Source organism: Crinia signifera, chromosome 6, assembly GCF_055691185.1.
Source record: "Crinia signifera chromosome 6, ASM5569118v1, whole genome shotgun sequence".
In the NCBI taxonomy this organism is placed as follows: domain Eukaryota; kingdom Metazoa; phylum Chordata; class Amphibia; order Anura; family Myobatrachidae; genus Crinia; species Crinia signifera.
Genome location: NC_139222.1, coordinates 247920227 through 247935167, shown reverse-complemented (window position 1 = coordinate 247935167; position 14941 = coordinate 247920227). Strand labels below are relative to the sequence as shown.

At 41.5% G+C, this 14941-nt stretch overlaps 1 protein-coding gene across 3 annotated transcripts in view; it reads left to right on the top strand.

Annotated features, from left to right (window-relative positions):
* The window catches only part of SLK (STE20 like kinase), a 70139-nt gene extending 56916 nt beyond the window's left edge, over positions 1 to 13223 (top strand). For all 3 annotated transcript variants that reach the window (XM_083149271.1, XM_083149272.1, XM_083149270.1), the window contains 6 exons: positions 745 to 874; positions 3310 to 3434; positions 4923 to 5111; positions 5883 to 6008; positions 7870 to 7983; positions 9317 to 13223. In XM_083149271.1, the coding sequence (XP_083005397.1) occupies positions 745 to 874; positions 3310 to 3434; positions 4923 to 5111; positions 5883 to 6008; positions 7870 to 7983; positions 9317 to 9463 (831 nt within the window). In that variant the 3' untranslated portion in view covers positions 9464 to 13223. The remainder of the gene's footprint in view (positions 1 to 744; positions 875 to 3309; positions 3435 to 4922; positions 5112 to 5882; positions 6009 to 7869; positions 7984 to 9316) is intronic.
* Positions 13224 to 14941: the final 1718 nt, after the last annotated feature.

Below are 14941 nucleotides of genomic sequence, written 5' to 3'. Positions count from 1 at the left end.
CAGATCTGGCTGGTTGGAACAAAAACATGGTTATGGATGAGCGACAGTTTGTCAATTTTCCAGCATTTCCAATCAAATGGTAAACTGTCATTTGCTCTCATCCATAACCATGTTTTTGTTCCAACCAGCCAGATCTGAAGATAAATCTGCGTGTGTATGGCCACCTTTAGGTCTCAAACCCTACCTGTTGTTAGTACAATTATGCCATTCTGCCACTAACCGCTCCTGAGAACCACATCAAATGTAGGGTGAGGTGTTCCTAATGGTATACATATCCATAAACCACTGCTTGAGTTGCCAGCATTCAGAATACCAAAGCCAAGATCTGCTCTTTAAGATGAAACAGTAGTACCGAATTTATGAAAATTCTTTAAAAAAAACTTCATTTTTTTTTTATTGTAATTTTATGATGTAGCCACCAAAACTTGTCTATATTGTCATCCGAGTACTAAGACTCGTTGCAGATAATTAAAATGACCTCTGAATGACAAATTGGGATATCAATTTATTTTTGTAGGTCTTTTTCATGTTTTTTTGTTTTGTTTTGTTTATCTGTGTGGTGATATGTGCTGATTTGTGTTGATTCTGTTTTTGATGAGAATTCTAGGTCACTACCTTGTGGCCTCATTGTACACGTACAGTACTGTTCCGCTGACTAATGCAAATTGAGAAATGGAAACTGTTTGTAATAGCTTGTGTCTATTAATTGTTCCAAAGATAACTTTACAAATACTTTTGACCTAGGAGCAAGAGTTTGTTCAGAAGCAGCAGCAAGAGTTGGATGGATCCCTGAAGAAGATCATTCACCAGCAGAAGATGGAACTGGCTAACATAGAGCGAGACTGCTTGAACAATAAACAGCAGCTCATGAGAGGTACATAAATCCGTTATTACTACAATACATAACAAGGGTTCCTCAGTGCTTGTATAAAGTGCAATTGCTGATAAGGTGAAAATATAAATTGTGGAAGTTCAAAATAATGCATATTATAAAGGGATAGAAGTTGCAGAAACATTATTACATATAAAGCAGTCATGTCCAAACTTGGCCCTCCAGCTGTTGTGAAACTAAACATCCCAGCATGCCTTGCAATAGTTTTAGCATACCCTAATGTAAGCTTGGGAGCAGGGCCCTCATAGACTGCCTGTAAATACCCAGTTTATTGTATCACTGTCTCCTATTGTAAAGCGCAAAGGAATATGCGCTATATAAGAAACTGTTAATAATAAATAGATAATAGCAAAACTGTGGCAAGGCATGATGGGACTTGTAGGTTCACAACAGCTGGAGGGCCAAGGTTGGACATGGCTGATTTATACCCCTTTCACATCGCACTTTTAAAACGGTAAATTGCCGTTTTTTTCCCTTTTTAAAACGTTTAAGCCTGCACTGTGAATGCACCACAGCCGATTTACCGTTTAAAGTTAACTGGCATTTCGAACCGTGTAAAAAGCAGAGTCCTACACGGTTCCTTGCCGTTTTTTGTGCAATGTGAATGTGTACAATGCTATGCATTCACAGTGCAGGCTTAAACGTTTTAAAAAGGGAAAAAAAAACGGCAATTTACCGTTTTAAAAGTGCGATGTGAAAGGGGTATAAACCGGTATTTAAAACGGTAATCTGTGGCAATGTAAGGCTCTGACCCGTTTTAATTACCGTTTTAAAATACCGGTTTTTAAAACGTGTCTGCGATGTGAAAGTGGTAATAATGTGTCCACAAAATTCAGTGTCTACTAACCTCTCATAGACGTCCCTTTTGGGATAGTAAGACTCGGCGGTGCCCTCTGTTGGCTGGTAGAGCCAGCCCTGGGTCACATGTTTGTGTGGATTTCATTTAGAAAAATACTAGGGCTAGAGTTAAAAAATAAAAATAAAATTAACTCCGTTCTGTATGTTAGTTAATTTGGGAAGAGAGAGGGCGGGTTGTTCCAATGCTGGGAAGCAGCACAAGATGTCACTTCGTACATGTTTCATGCTGCTCAAGCTAATTATAGATCAGTGGTCATGGTGCTTTTTTTGCAGTACATTAGTACTCTCTTACCTCCTGGTAACTCATAGACACGTCGAATACCAAATAAGTATTGCCTTGTACAATAGCCACTTGGAGCATCAGTACTTGAAGATATGTCAGGAAGTCCTTGCGCACACATGCTTCCTGGGACAATGTCTGGAAAACTGACAGGCACTTTCCAGTCATAGGGGGGCAATTCAATTCCATAGAAATGTTTTGCCTCAATCCCCTAGACCAGGCATGCCCAAAGTCAGGCCCGGGGGCCAATTGCGGCTCGTGCTGTCATTTCAAGTGGCCCACAGCTTCCAGCTGGAAGCGGGCAGAGCATCAGATGTGGGAAGCACAACACAGGACACTAAAGGTGGGCCCCCGGCGAGCGCGCCTTTACCTTGCTGTCTGCTGCAGTGAGGAGGTGCCGTCACCACAGTCAGATGTGTTTGGCGTCCTACCCCTGCTGCTGCAATCGTATATCACCCTACTCCACAATCACAGTGACAGCAGTGTGTGGGGAGGGGGTGCAACAAGGGGGAAGCTTGCTCCCGTAACATGCAGAGCTGAGGAGGGCAGCAGCGGGAGCCCAAGCATCTCCTGTTCTTGCAGTACTTGCTTTGCCTCTACTTCCTCTGGCTCACACAAGGGGCTGGGAAACCTACAGAGAAGGGAGGTGGCAGAGTGGGGGACATACAGTGAAGGAGGGTCAGGCCGAGGGACATACAGTGAATGGAGGCAGTGATGGCCATTCAGAGAAAAGGGAGCAGGGGCAGGCTGGGGGACATACAGTGAATGGGGGCAGAGTGGGGAACATAGTGAATGGAGGTTATACAGTGAATGGGAGTCATACAGTGAAGGAGGGTCAGGCTTGGGGACATACAATGAATTGAGGCACTGATGGACATTAAGAGAAGGGGCAGTCTGTGGGTCAGAGTGAATGGGTGCAGAGTGGGGGACATACAGTGAAGGAGGGGCAGACTGGGGGACATACAGTCAATGGGGGCAGGCTGGGGAAATACAGTGAAGGGGCAAGCAGGGGGACATAGAGTGAATGGGGGCAGAGTGGGGGATCATTCTGATGTGATTAATGATTCAAAGAATTTCAAGCTGAATGGTCGGCCCCCACACATTTACACTTCACCAAATCTGGCCCTCGTCGCAAAAAGTTTGGACACCCCTGCCCTAGACCTTTAGCAATACAATTTACCGTACTGTAAGGTTTAGTAATTGGCGGCAGGAGTTCATGTTGGCATAGGCAGTCCTTAATGTTTATTTGGTAAAGATTTTCTTTTATATGTCACTTCAGCTCGGGAAGCTGCAATCTGGGAACTTGAAGAACGTCACCTGCAAGAGAAGCATCAGCTGCTGAAACAACAGCTAAAGGATCAGTACTTCATGCAGAGACACCAGCTACTGAAGAGACATGAGAAGGTATGGGGCGGCTGAATGGTCTCTCAAATCGGTGCACTACCCTGATGTTATTTGCAGCCAATGGTGTCACTAGGGGGATGCGGGCCACACTCCGCTCCTGTGTCACCTCACAGCGGGGGACAGTTGAGTGCTGCACTATGACATGGCAAGCAGCACCAGGCTCCTGTCACAGTGTAGGAGCCGGTAGTGCACACAGAGTGGCCTCCACAGGCAGCAGAGCATGCCCAGTCCCCGAAGTGAGGAAAAGAGGAGTAAGGCTTCTTGGCCACGCCCCTTTTGCCGAACAACATGTCTTCCAGCACCAGGTGTGTGCAGCCATTGCCGTTGGTGATACAGATGCATAATAGTCACAGAAGCCAATGTTACAACGGAATATATAGAAATTTCAACATCCAGATCCCTTAGTTGCACTTTTACGTGCCTGCGTCCTTCCCCTCTGTATATATTTTAATGTATGTCAAATTTTACCTGAAACAATATAATAACTTGAATCCTATTTGCTAATTAATATTTGAAATGGGAGCAAATGTAATGAAGCATAATTTATTAAAATCACTGATGTCTTGTGATTTTTACAGCAGATTTTAAATCAGCAAAATTAATACAAAAATAAGGCTAGATTGCTATGCGGTTATTTGGTCTGGTCGACACGTACCGACTTGTTCATACTTTACCATCCCAGTGGGCATAGAGGGAGAATATAATTTATTATTTTATATATTTACAGTTTCTTATATAGTGCAGCAGATTCCGTTGTGCTTTACAAATGTTGACAACACAGAGAACAAACTGGGTAAAACAGACATACATGGAGGACGGAGGGCCCTGCTGCAAGCTTACATTCTATAGATCTAAAGAATATAATAGTGTGCTGAGCGCAGCCTATCATGCGAGGGGACGTGGTACACTTATACGGTATATCGCATAACGACAGACGGGATTCAATGTCCCGCCTACCGATGGCCACAAAGGGGGCATGGCCGCGGAAACGGCAGTGGATTGTCGATCTGCAGCCTGGATCACTACAATCCACGGCCGTTATCTGCAGATTGGGCCCGACAGCTTCTGAAGTCGGGCCCATGCTGCCGTGATCCCACATCAATGCTGCTGTTATATATAGGGAGCCGTCACTATTTCCCACGTCGGAAATAGCGGCAGCACATTGCATACCCCCCCCTATGTATCCCCTTAGCGCTTTCTCAGTTTGGATTGTTGCTTATTTAGCCAACTGTTTCTCCTCCTTGCTCTAGAACGCTTTCTAGATAAATATTATGCACTGCAAATGACAGTTTATGTTTAGTAATGTATATTCCGTGCACCGGGCAGAGTTGGAGAATTATGGGAAAGCATTAACAATGCACTTACAGTATGTACAGTATAAGGTAGGTGACATTGAAAGCTGCACACAGATATGATTATAACTGTTTGTCTAGGAAGAAGTACCCAGAATCCCTCATTTCTATGTATGGTCTGTATTACAATGTGTAGGAAATGGAACAGATGCAGAGGTACAATCAGCGACTCATTGAAGAACTGAAGAATAAACAAGCTCAGGAAAGGGCTCGGCTGCCTAAAATTCAGCGCAGCGATGCCAAGACGCGCATGGCCATGTTCAAGAAGAGCCTCAGGATTAATTCATCTGGTTCTCCAGAGCAGGACAGGGAAAAGATTAAACAGGTAAGATTCATATTCACATTCTTGTTGTTCATTATATTCCAAGTGGCTAACGGGCTGATTAGCAATGAGTAAAAGTCCATAATTAGTATCTCCATAACACAAACGTAAATATATATACACAAACAGAGCGAGAAATTTTCACATTTGGTTCACCACATCTACATGGTCTCCTGAGTGCCTTCCTTAGATTGAAAAAAAAAAAATGTGTGTGTGTGTGTGTATATATATATATATCTAATTGCATAGCACACCCACCCATATATATATATATGTATGTATGTATGTATATATGTATGTATGTATGTGTGTGTGTGTGTATATATATATATATATATATATATATATATATATATATATATATATATATATATATATATATATATATATATATATATATATATATAAAATCATGTCTTTTTTATGTTAGACATCCATAAATTGCATGTAATATGAAGATGAGCAATTCATACCCAGACATTGAACCAGCATGGTCTCCGTCCCACCATAATATGCTCATCTGTGGCCCAGGCAGCCTTTTCAAGCATTCAGGATGACTGGGCCTAAAGAGGCACAGAGTATATACATAGGATGCACCGAGCACCGATCTTCCGCACCCCTTTGATATTGTGTGATGTCGTGGCATTGTACCCAAGGCTTCTAATATTCCTAAGAATAGTGGAATTCTATACAGAAGTTTCCTATTGTTATATCCAAGACACTAAATAATAGAAATAGCCCAAGTGGTTTTTAAATATATTTCTTTTTTTGTAGTTTGCTGTTCAAGAAGATAAAAGACAGAAGAATGAGCGATTAGCTCAACATCAGAAACACGAGAACCAGATGCGGGATTTGCAGCTTCAGTGTGACGCCAACATCCGGGAGTTACAGCAACTACAGGTCTGGAGATTACGTTCAGAGAGTAACATTTAGCATTCCTCATACTGTATGTATCTCTTTCCATATAGGATATTATTTATAATATAATACTGTATGATAAGATGGTAATCACAGAAATCCATTTGATTTAGATTTTAAGTCTAGTAATATTCATTCTGACTTAGCTTTCCAATGGCACACGAAAGGTAAGGACACAAGAAACATAGAATTTGACGGCAGATAAGAACCATTCTGCCCATCTAGACTGCCCCTTTTTTTAGCCATAGTATTACCCTTAAACCCTATTCGACCCTTATTTCTCTGTAAGGATATCCTTATGCCTATCCCATGCATGTTTAATTTGCTCTAATGTCTTAGCCTCCCATCAGAGGTGGTAGAGGCTATTCCACTTGTCCACTACCCTTTCTGTAAAATAATTTTCCCTCAGATTTCCCATGAACCTACCTCCCTCCAGTTTCAGTGCATGTCCTCGTGTTCTAAGTTTGAAGAATGTTTCCCTCCTGGACTTTGTTGACATATTTTACATTTTCCCTCAAGTCCACCCTTTCCATTCTCTGCTCCACACTATACATATTGAGGTGGTTTTTTTTAATCTTTCTGGGTAAGTTTTGTACTCCCCCTGTGTGTCTACCCCTTTGCTTACCTTTCTGTCTCCCCAGAGTAAATTCATGCTGTTTGGGATCCTGTAAATTGCTGGATTTAAGATAATTTACAACTCTTTCTTTCAATAGTGTTTCCATCAATTTCCCTACTACTGATGTGAAGCACACTGGTCCGTAGTTGTTTGCATTTCCCTTGCTTCCACTTTTGTGCAGTGGTACTACAGTTGTTCTTTTCCAGTTTTCTGGAATTACTCCTTTACCTTATGACTGGTTGAATAATTCTGTTAATTGTGCTACCAGTATCCCTTAAAGCACTTTTAGTATCCTTGGATGTAGCTCATCTTGCTCCATTGAATTATCCTCTTTTAAATGTAATGGTTCTCTTTTAAATGTGATGTACTGATTTCATTTTCTGACTATCCCTGCAACTTAACTGTGGCCCCTTCCCATCTTTCAGTAGTTAATACTGACCAAAAATAACTATTAGGATGATCTCAACAAGACTCCAAGTCTCAGCCTTACTATTCCGCCTTTGCACATCTGATTACCGTCTTGGTCTCCTTCTGTCTAAATGGGCATACACACTGGGCGATTTCAGACTATTTCTAACCGAACTGACTAGATCGCTTAGAAATGCAGAACAAATCACTCCGTTTGTATGCCCTGCAGCGAAGGCGATGAGTGGTCCCGCGCATCGCTATTGCCGCATGGAAAGCCAGTGCTTGTTAAAGCCCTGCTCATCGCACAGCATTACCCACGATGTGTGCTGAGCGATTGTACGGAGGACGGGTGGCCTTGTGTATACAGGGTTTAACCAGATACATCGCTTACTCATTTTCTCATCCCTACAAACCGACTTCCCTAAAATCTAGCACCTTTTTTTTTTTTTTATGGGATGAGTCGGCCTCTGTCTTTATTCTGCACTATACTTCTTGATTATCACTGGATCCCAGGTTTCAGATATTCTGTCACCATTTCTAAGTATTAAGTCCTTTATTGGGTCTATGCAAGTGGGCTCCCTAACGAATTGCTGGAGAGATGCTCCCTGCAAGGAATTCAAAATATCCCTACTTTTAATGGAACTAACAGACACCTGCCAGTTTTCATCAGGAAGACTAAAATCTCCCATGATTATCACCTCTCCGGTTGATGATATTTTGGTGACGTCTTCCAGTAGGTCCTTTAAATCCTGTTAATCTTTGAAAATACGTAATTTTTTTTAACTATTCTGTCACTAACGTAGTCACTGTGCCTTTCAGAATGAAAAATGCCACCTTCTAATTGAGCATGAAACTCAGAAGTTGAAAGAACTGGATGAAGAACACGCACAGGAGCTGAAAGAGTGGAGAGAAAAGCTAAGACCACGTAAAAAGGTATCGCTCATTGAGGTGCACACGCAGTAGCGTTATAAACAAGGTGGTTCCAAATCCGCGATCACGTTCACTTGTCATTTTATTGTTTACACTGATAAACAATCCTTTTAGTTCAATATATTAAGAGAAAATCCGTATGCATGGGTCTGGCCTGTGAGACTACAGATTGCTACAATAACTTACCATATTCATTACCAGAAATAATTTTTCAAAATATAGGTGTCTGTACCCACATATAGTATGAAAGCGACAACTTTCCACTTTCTTCCATATTTGCTGTTGTTTTATATTTGTCTGAGCCTATACTATTTGTTGGGTTTATTCTTTATTTGTAATGTTACTTTTTTCCATCCGGGCAGAGTATAACTACAATCTCTCAGACTTCCATAAAACATTATGGGGCCACTGCAGCAAATATAGGGCCACTGTAGCAATATCCAGCATGCTGAATAAATCGAGTCAGATCACCAGTAACGGCCGGAGTGCTGAATGATCTTGCGGAGAGTTCTAAGTGATCTTGCATCGCTCAAAATGATCAGCAAATCTCCCTGTGTATAGGCTCCTTATACCCCTTTCACACCAGAAGCAAATTCCCAGGTTAGAGATTTTCAACCCAGGAATTTGCTGAAATATACAAGTTTTTCTTTGGTGTGAAAGGGTCAACACGGGTCTTAAATCCCGGCACTCCGACCCTGCTCTTGATCAGGGTCAAAGTGCAGGGATTTAAGATCTGTGTTGACCCTTTCACACCACAGAAAAACCCAGGGTTTTCAGCAAATTCCCGGGTTGATTTTGCTTCTGGGGTGAACTGGGGCCAGGCTTGACCCGGCACTCAAAAATGTCGGGTAATTGCTGGGTGGCCAGTGTGAAAGTGATATTAGATGCTTTGCTAAAGGAAGATGCTCTAGCTCTTTCACTCTAAAAATAAGATCTCGAATAAAGCCGATACATCTGGTATGACTGTGCTCCGGATCCCTAGCCAATCAGATCTATTGTGTAATTTTCAGGGAGTAAATAATAATCATGAATGGCATGACCTAAGACAGAGAGGACCCCACCCCATCCCTCTTCTCACTGCCTGCAGAGCGGAACCTTGCACTTGCACATAAAACTATTACCATGGGCTGTGAGCACCTGAGGTGACACTGGATCCATTACTAGTAAAATTCCCATTAGAACTGAAACATCCTAAACAATTGCATATAGTCTAGTATGGAAGGAGTGGAAATTGGTTATGCAATCTTTCTTTATCGTTACGTTGCGGAATTGTATGTGCTCAGCTTCAACTTGATTTAGAAACCTATTTGGATTCCTATCTCTCTTTTATTTTCAGGCGCTTGAAGAGGATTTTGCACGAAAACTCCAGGAGCAAGAAATATTTTTTAAAATGAGCGGAGAGTCCGAATGCCTTAATCCTACAACACAAAGCCGTATTTCTAAGTTCTATCCTATCCCAAGCTTCCATTCAACTGGCTCTTAACAAACTCCGTTTTTAGAGATTTGTTTTTTTATACGCTTTTATCTCAGCCATGTCACTTTTTGAATCTTTTTAGAAAAGCATGAGTAGTTTTTTCTTTATTTTTTTTCGTAAGGACCTGTTTTTAGGCTGATTTTTTTTTAATGATCTATAAATGCTTTCCTCGGTTTAAATCAAAACGGTCATTTGTACAGGTGGGGCGTGTAGGCCCTGAAGGCCGCTATGCACTTGCTTGTGTTGATTGAAATTACAAATAATAATATTAATTGCCCATATTTTGTATAATATTTAATATGCAAACAATAACTTTTTGTTTGTCTGAAGGCTATTATCGAGGATTCTAGTCTAATATCTGATTTACCATCGTCATCGTTGACTGTTGGTTTGGCTTTCTAATAATTTTTATCCTGCTATACTCTTTTTTTTTTTTTTTCAACATTCAATCTTTATTGTACTCTCTTTTTTAAATATTTAATTTCAGATCAGAGAACTGTATGCCCATTTATTGCTGGATAAAGAGGACATGTTAGTCCGCAAGGTGCCGTTATCGAAGCCCAATGCTGGCACGAACGGTAGATCCTGAATGCTGTGCGGTTTAGAATATATTGTATTCTGACTTCCAAGACAAAGTATTGGGGGTATTCAAAAATGCCATTCATTTTGCAGAAAGCTTTGTGCAGTCATAGTAACCAATAAGATGTTTGCTTTCACTTCCTAAACTTTAGTACAAAGATGAGCTGGAATATGGTTGGTTGGAACATTTGTGCACATCGCACCATAGGCCTAATTGAGAGATGTATGCAAACCCAATAGTTTACGTGCATCTTCTATGTTTGTTAAACCAGGCATGTACAGGTCAGCTCCTGCATCGTCAGACTTTAAGTGAGTGACTGCACCCATTTGGGACATGGAGGAGTCCGTCCTGTTTTGTAGCGACGCCTACACCTTCCGACACAGCTTCACGGCCCCATTAGCTTGTTAAACACTGACTTTAGGATTACTCAGATGACGGTCGCCCACGCAGATGGTCCAATACTGCATCGTCAGACAAAGCAGCGTGTCACAAAAGCCTGCAGGAGGCTACGATTTACATGTACACTGCAGCATTAGCTTAGTTTGCACAGAAGCTGCATACAAAGACGGCAATCCCTATGCATTTGCATCTCTATAAAAGAACGTGCACACGCACCATCCATGCATTACGTTTCTGTAGTCTTTTTTTTTTTTATTATTCCTGTTAGAATTATTATTTGGATTCATATCTATTGGGTGACGGTTAAGGGGAGAGGCTTTTTGTACACCGCTTCTAAAGGGAGCATTTCTTGCGGTAGGGGTTGCTTCTGTGAGAGCAAATGTAAAAGTAGCAGCATATTTCTAAGGTAAAAGTGTCATTCTTATGTACACTCACTTCACACACACACTGTTATTTCCAGCACAAGCTGCACAGGAAACACATTTTAATTGCAGGGTGTCCGAGATCGGTTTCACGATAACGGTGGTGGCAGTATTTTTGGGATTTAATCATGCAATGGCAAATAATGGCCTGCCGCTGGCCCCATTTTATAGAGCTCTCCGTGGCGTTTTTTTCTAAAATGTGGGCACACTATATAGAGATATACACTCTTTGATCCCCTTTAGTATTTTTTTTTTTTACTTTATTCAGTAGTTTACCTATTGTCTACACACCATGACGGCAGCCATTTTGTTGACCGTCTCAATATTAATTCATATGAAAATGCATCCTGACAATTTTAGCGACCTCACGGAGACACGAGGAACATAGTGCTACGTGCTTTGGTAATGGCTTGAGCGCTTAAGGATTTGATAGGCTGATTTATTGGTGCAGAAATATGAAAAACATTTATTAATCTAGTTTATTTAAAAAATATTTACCAGATTCTGGCGTTTTTGAGCAGAGATTTGAATACATATATATTTTGTTTGTCTCGCCTTTATGTTTGCTGTTGGTTTACGGTCGTCAGCACTAAAGTCGACCACTGAAGGTTAAAATGTGTCAAGGTCGACAGGTCATTAGGTCGACACATGTATTAGGTTGACATGGGCTAGGTCGACAGTCAAAAGGTCAACATGGGGTATGGCCCTACCATCCACTATAGTGCCCGAAGCCTGGCGAGCGTAGTGCACCGATACGGTGTCCATCTCGACTGTGTCGACATTTGGGTTAAAAAAAGTGAAAAACCCCAGGTCGACCTAGCCCATGTCAGCCTAATGCTTGTGTCGACCTAATGACCTGTCAGTCTAAGCCCATGTTGACCTTTTCCTGCGTCGACTTTGGCCCACGTCGACCTTAGTGCTGTCAACCCTATGACCCATGCCGTTCTAACCTTCTTTAGCTTTGTTTTAAACACGTAATATCTGACATCCGTGTATTTTACCTGCTGCGGCATTGACTTATAGAGTAGAAAAGATCTTCCGACTACGGTTTCAGCTTGTATTATGTAAAGGGCGAGATGTCATTTTTCCTTTGTCAGTATTATTATCTTTCTTTCATTGTCTATGAGAAATGTCCACATATCTGCCACGTCCCGCTACATATTACTCTGTGGGCACTGCCAGTGTATCTATGGACATACTCTTTGACATTTATTTTATATGAGGAGCGGATCCAGATCCTCTTCATGTATATCCAGTTACTTTCGTTACGTTGATGTTTGAGCGGTTCTACACAGCTCCTTGTATAGGACAAAGCCACTGCTGCTTGGATTTGTGTCCATTTATTCTGATGCATTTACCACTCCTGTACTAGTGGAAGATTCTCAGATGTTTTATCATAAAATATATATATCTTTATTCTTCACACGGTTGTGTTTGTGAAGCTGAAATACTGTTTGTTTTTCGTTTTGTATAGGGTTTATTTCCACTTTCACTGTTTTCATTTGTGTTTTTTTTTGTTTTTTAATATTCATTAAACCATATCGGTATCATACTGTCTGCATTGAGAATTTCATTTCTGTTCATGTTTGCGGAAGATAATAGTAGCATTTGCCATGTTGTGCGCTCAGCTGTGCTGATATCTATGGACTGCAGTGGAACAGCGCCCTCTGTAGTCCGATTCTAATAAAACTTGAATGTTGCTCGGATTCATCAAGAAATATTTGTAGACGATGAAATACACGTCACGTAATCCGCGTCCCCTAGTGGGGCTCGCTGCGCTCGCCACACTTTATAAAATAAACTTCACACCGACGTGGATAGTGCGGGTATGAACAAGTGGACTGGTAAATGCGTCCTTTATTGTGCATGAGACGCACTTGCGCACCGCACCCACCCCTTTGTGCAGGAAGCACTCGCGCTACCGAACCCCAAACCCTGTCCGTCTCCCTTAAGCGGACACAGGCAGGGTTGCCGTACCCTGTAAATTAGGTAAATGGTTTCCACATACTTTTTTTTTTATGTATGATCTTTTGAGGTTATTTTAGATTATTTTTTATATTTTAATAGATATGATAAAAAAGTTCTCTCTGGCATAAAACCCATCATCTTTCTATGCCCAAAAGTCACTCTCTTCCCGGGTGTTGCTTTTCAGCAAACTGCCGTTTCCTAAACATCCGCTCTTTTCTGTTGCACATGAAACTGAACTCGTTGTATTTCTGCTGGGAGGAGTTCATTTGTTTGGCCAGTAATTGATCTCCAAGGAAATCCAATGGTGTCAAAAAGCACATGCTCTGGTTTGTAAAAACACTCTGTGGCTTTCTGTAAAGTTAATTATACTGTAAATAAATCATATATACTTTAAATGTTCCGTGACTATACCGTTAATGGTCGTTATTTTGTGTGTTTTATAATCAGTGTTTATTTTTAATGCATTCATTACTCATGGGTTTTGCAACAGCCGCCACAAACATTGGCCCATCTCGCAATCATTTGTAGTGTCAGTGGTATATACTTATTTTAAGTCTGGGGGATAAATGTAATAGTCTGCGAATGACAGATTTGTTTAGTATTTGTGATGCTTGCTACTTGAAATCATTGTGTGGTCTCGTAAGTAACCTACCGATGTCTGCAGTTCGCAGGTTTTTACATTTGCCCTTTGGTCTCTTAAAGGCCTGTTTTCAATGCGGCCGGCGAGGGGGTTAAACGGCAGGGATCGTAGAAAACAAGCGTTCCTCGCCAGCCGCTCCCCGTATTCAACGTTCCAGGGGAATCCTCACTGTCACAGGACAGTGAGGATTCTCCCAAACAGCGAGGCTCACAGCTAATGGAATTGAGGGTAAAATGTGCCTTTTTGCAGATACACAAAGGCATGCAACAGGGTAGACACACCAGGAGGGGTAAAACAAATGATTGATGATCTATGTAGATTAGAGGAATGGTCAAGAGCATGGCAATTACAGTTTAATGCCAAAAAATGCAAAATCATGCACTTGGGTCTCAGAAATCCAAAGACTAAATATAGTATAAATGGCACTATAATGGAAACTACGGAGGAAGAGAGGGATCTAGGTGTCACTATTTCAGGGGACTTAAAGGCAGGGAGGCAATGTAACAGCAATGAAGAAGGCAAGTCAGATGCTTGGTTGCATAGGGAGAGTATCAGCAGTAGAAATAAAGAAGTAATAATGCCACTGTATAGGTCATTGGTACGACCTCATCTAGAGTATTGTGTTCAGTTCTGGAGGCCATATCTCCAGAAGGATATAAATACATTAGAGACTGTACAAAGAAGAGCAACTAAAATGGTGCATGGCCTACATCACAAAACGTACCAGGAAAGACTAAAAGATCTTAATATGTATACTTTAGAGCAGAGAAGGGAAAGGGGGGACATGATAGAAACTTTCAAATATATCAAGGGTTTTAACAAGGTACAGGTGGGAGACATTCTTCACAGGAAGAGGAGCAACAGAACACGAGGACATGCACTGACACTAGAGGGAGGAAGATTCAGGGGAAATGCGAGGAAGAATTACTTCACAGAAAGAGCAGTAGATAAGTGGAATAGCCTCCCATCAGAGGTGGTAGAGGCAAATACAGTAGTACAATTTAAACATGCTTGGGATAGGCATATTGATATCCTAAGGATCAAATATGGTTTGAGGTAACATGTTTAAAAAAGGGGCAGACTAGATGGGCCAAGTGGTTCTTATCTGCCGTCACATTCTATGTTTAATGCAGGGAGCCCGCTGCCTTTATCATGAGTCTCGCTGTTACAGAAGCCACATACACCGATTCCCCCTCGCTCCAGCAACAGAGCAAGGGGGAATCGGCATATGCAGGGGGGTCCGTTGAATACTGACCCTGCGAGCTGTGGTAGTGAGCAGGCAGCGCTGTTCGCTGTCAGTTTGCCATCAGCATTGAATATACCCAAAAGTGTAAGAAACCTGCAGCTGACCATTTGGTTACATTTCCAAGCTGTCATTCTCTACCAAAACTCCTTTGCAACAGCCAGTAAGTGTTAATCAAGTAGCCAATGAATTTTGACTATACAGTACACCCATTACAGCTAAAGATCTGGTAGTT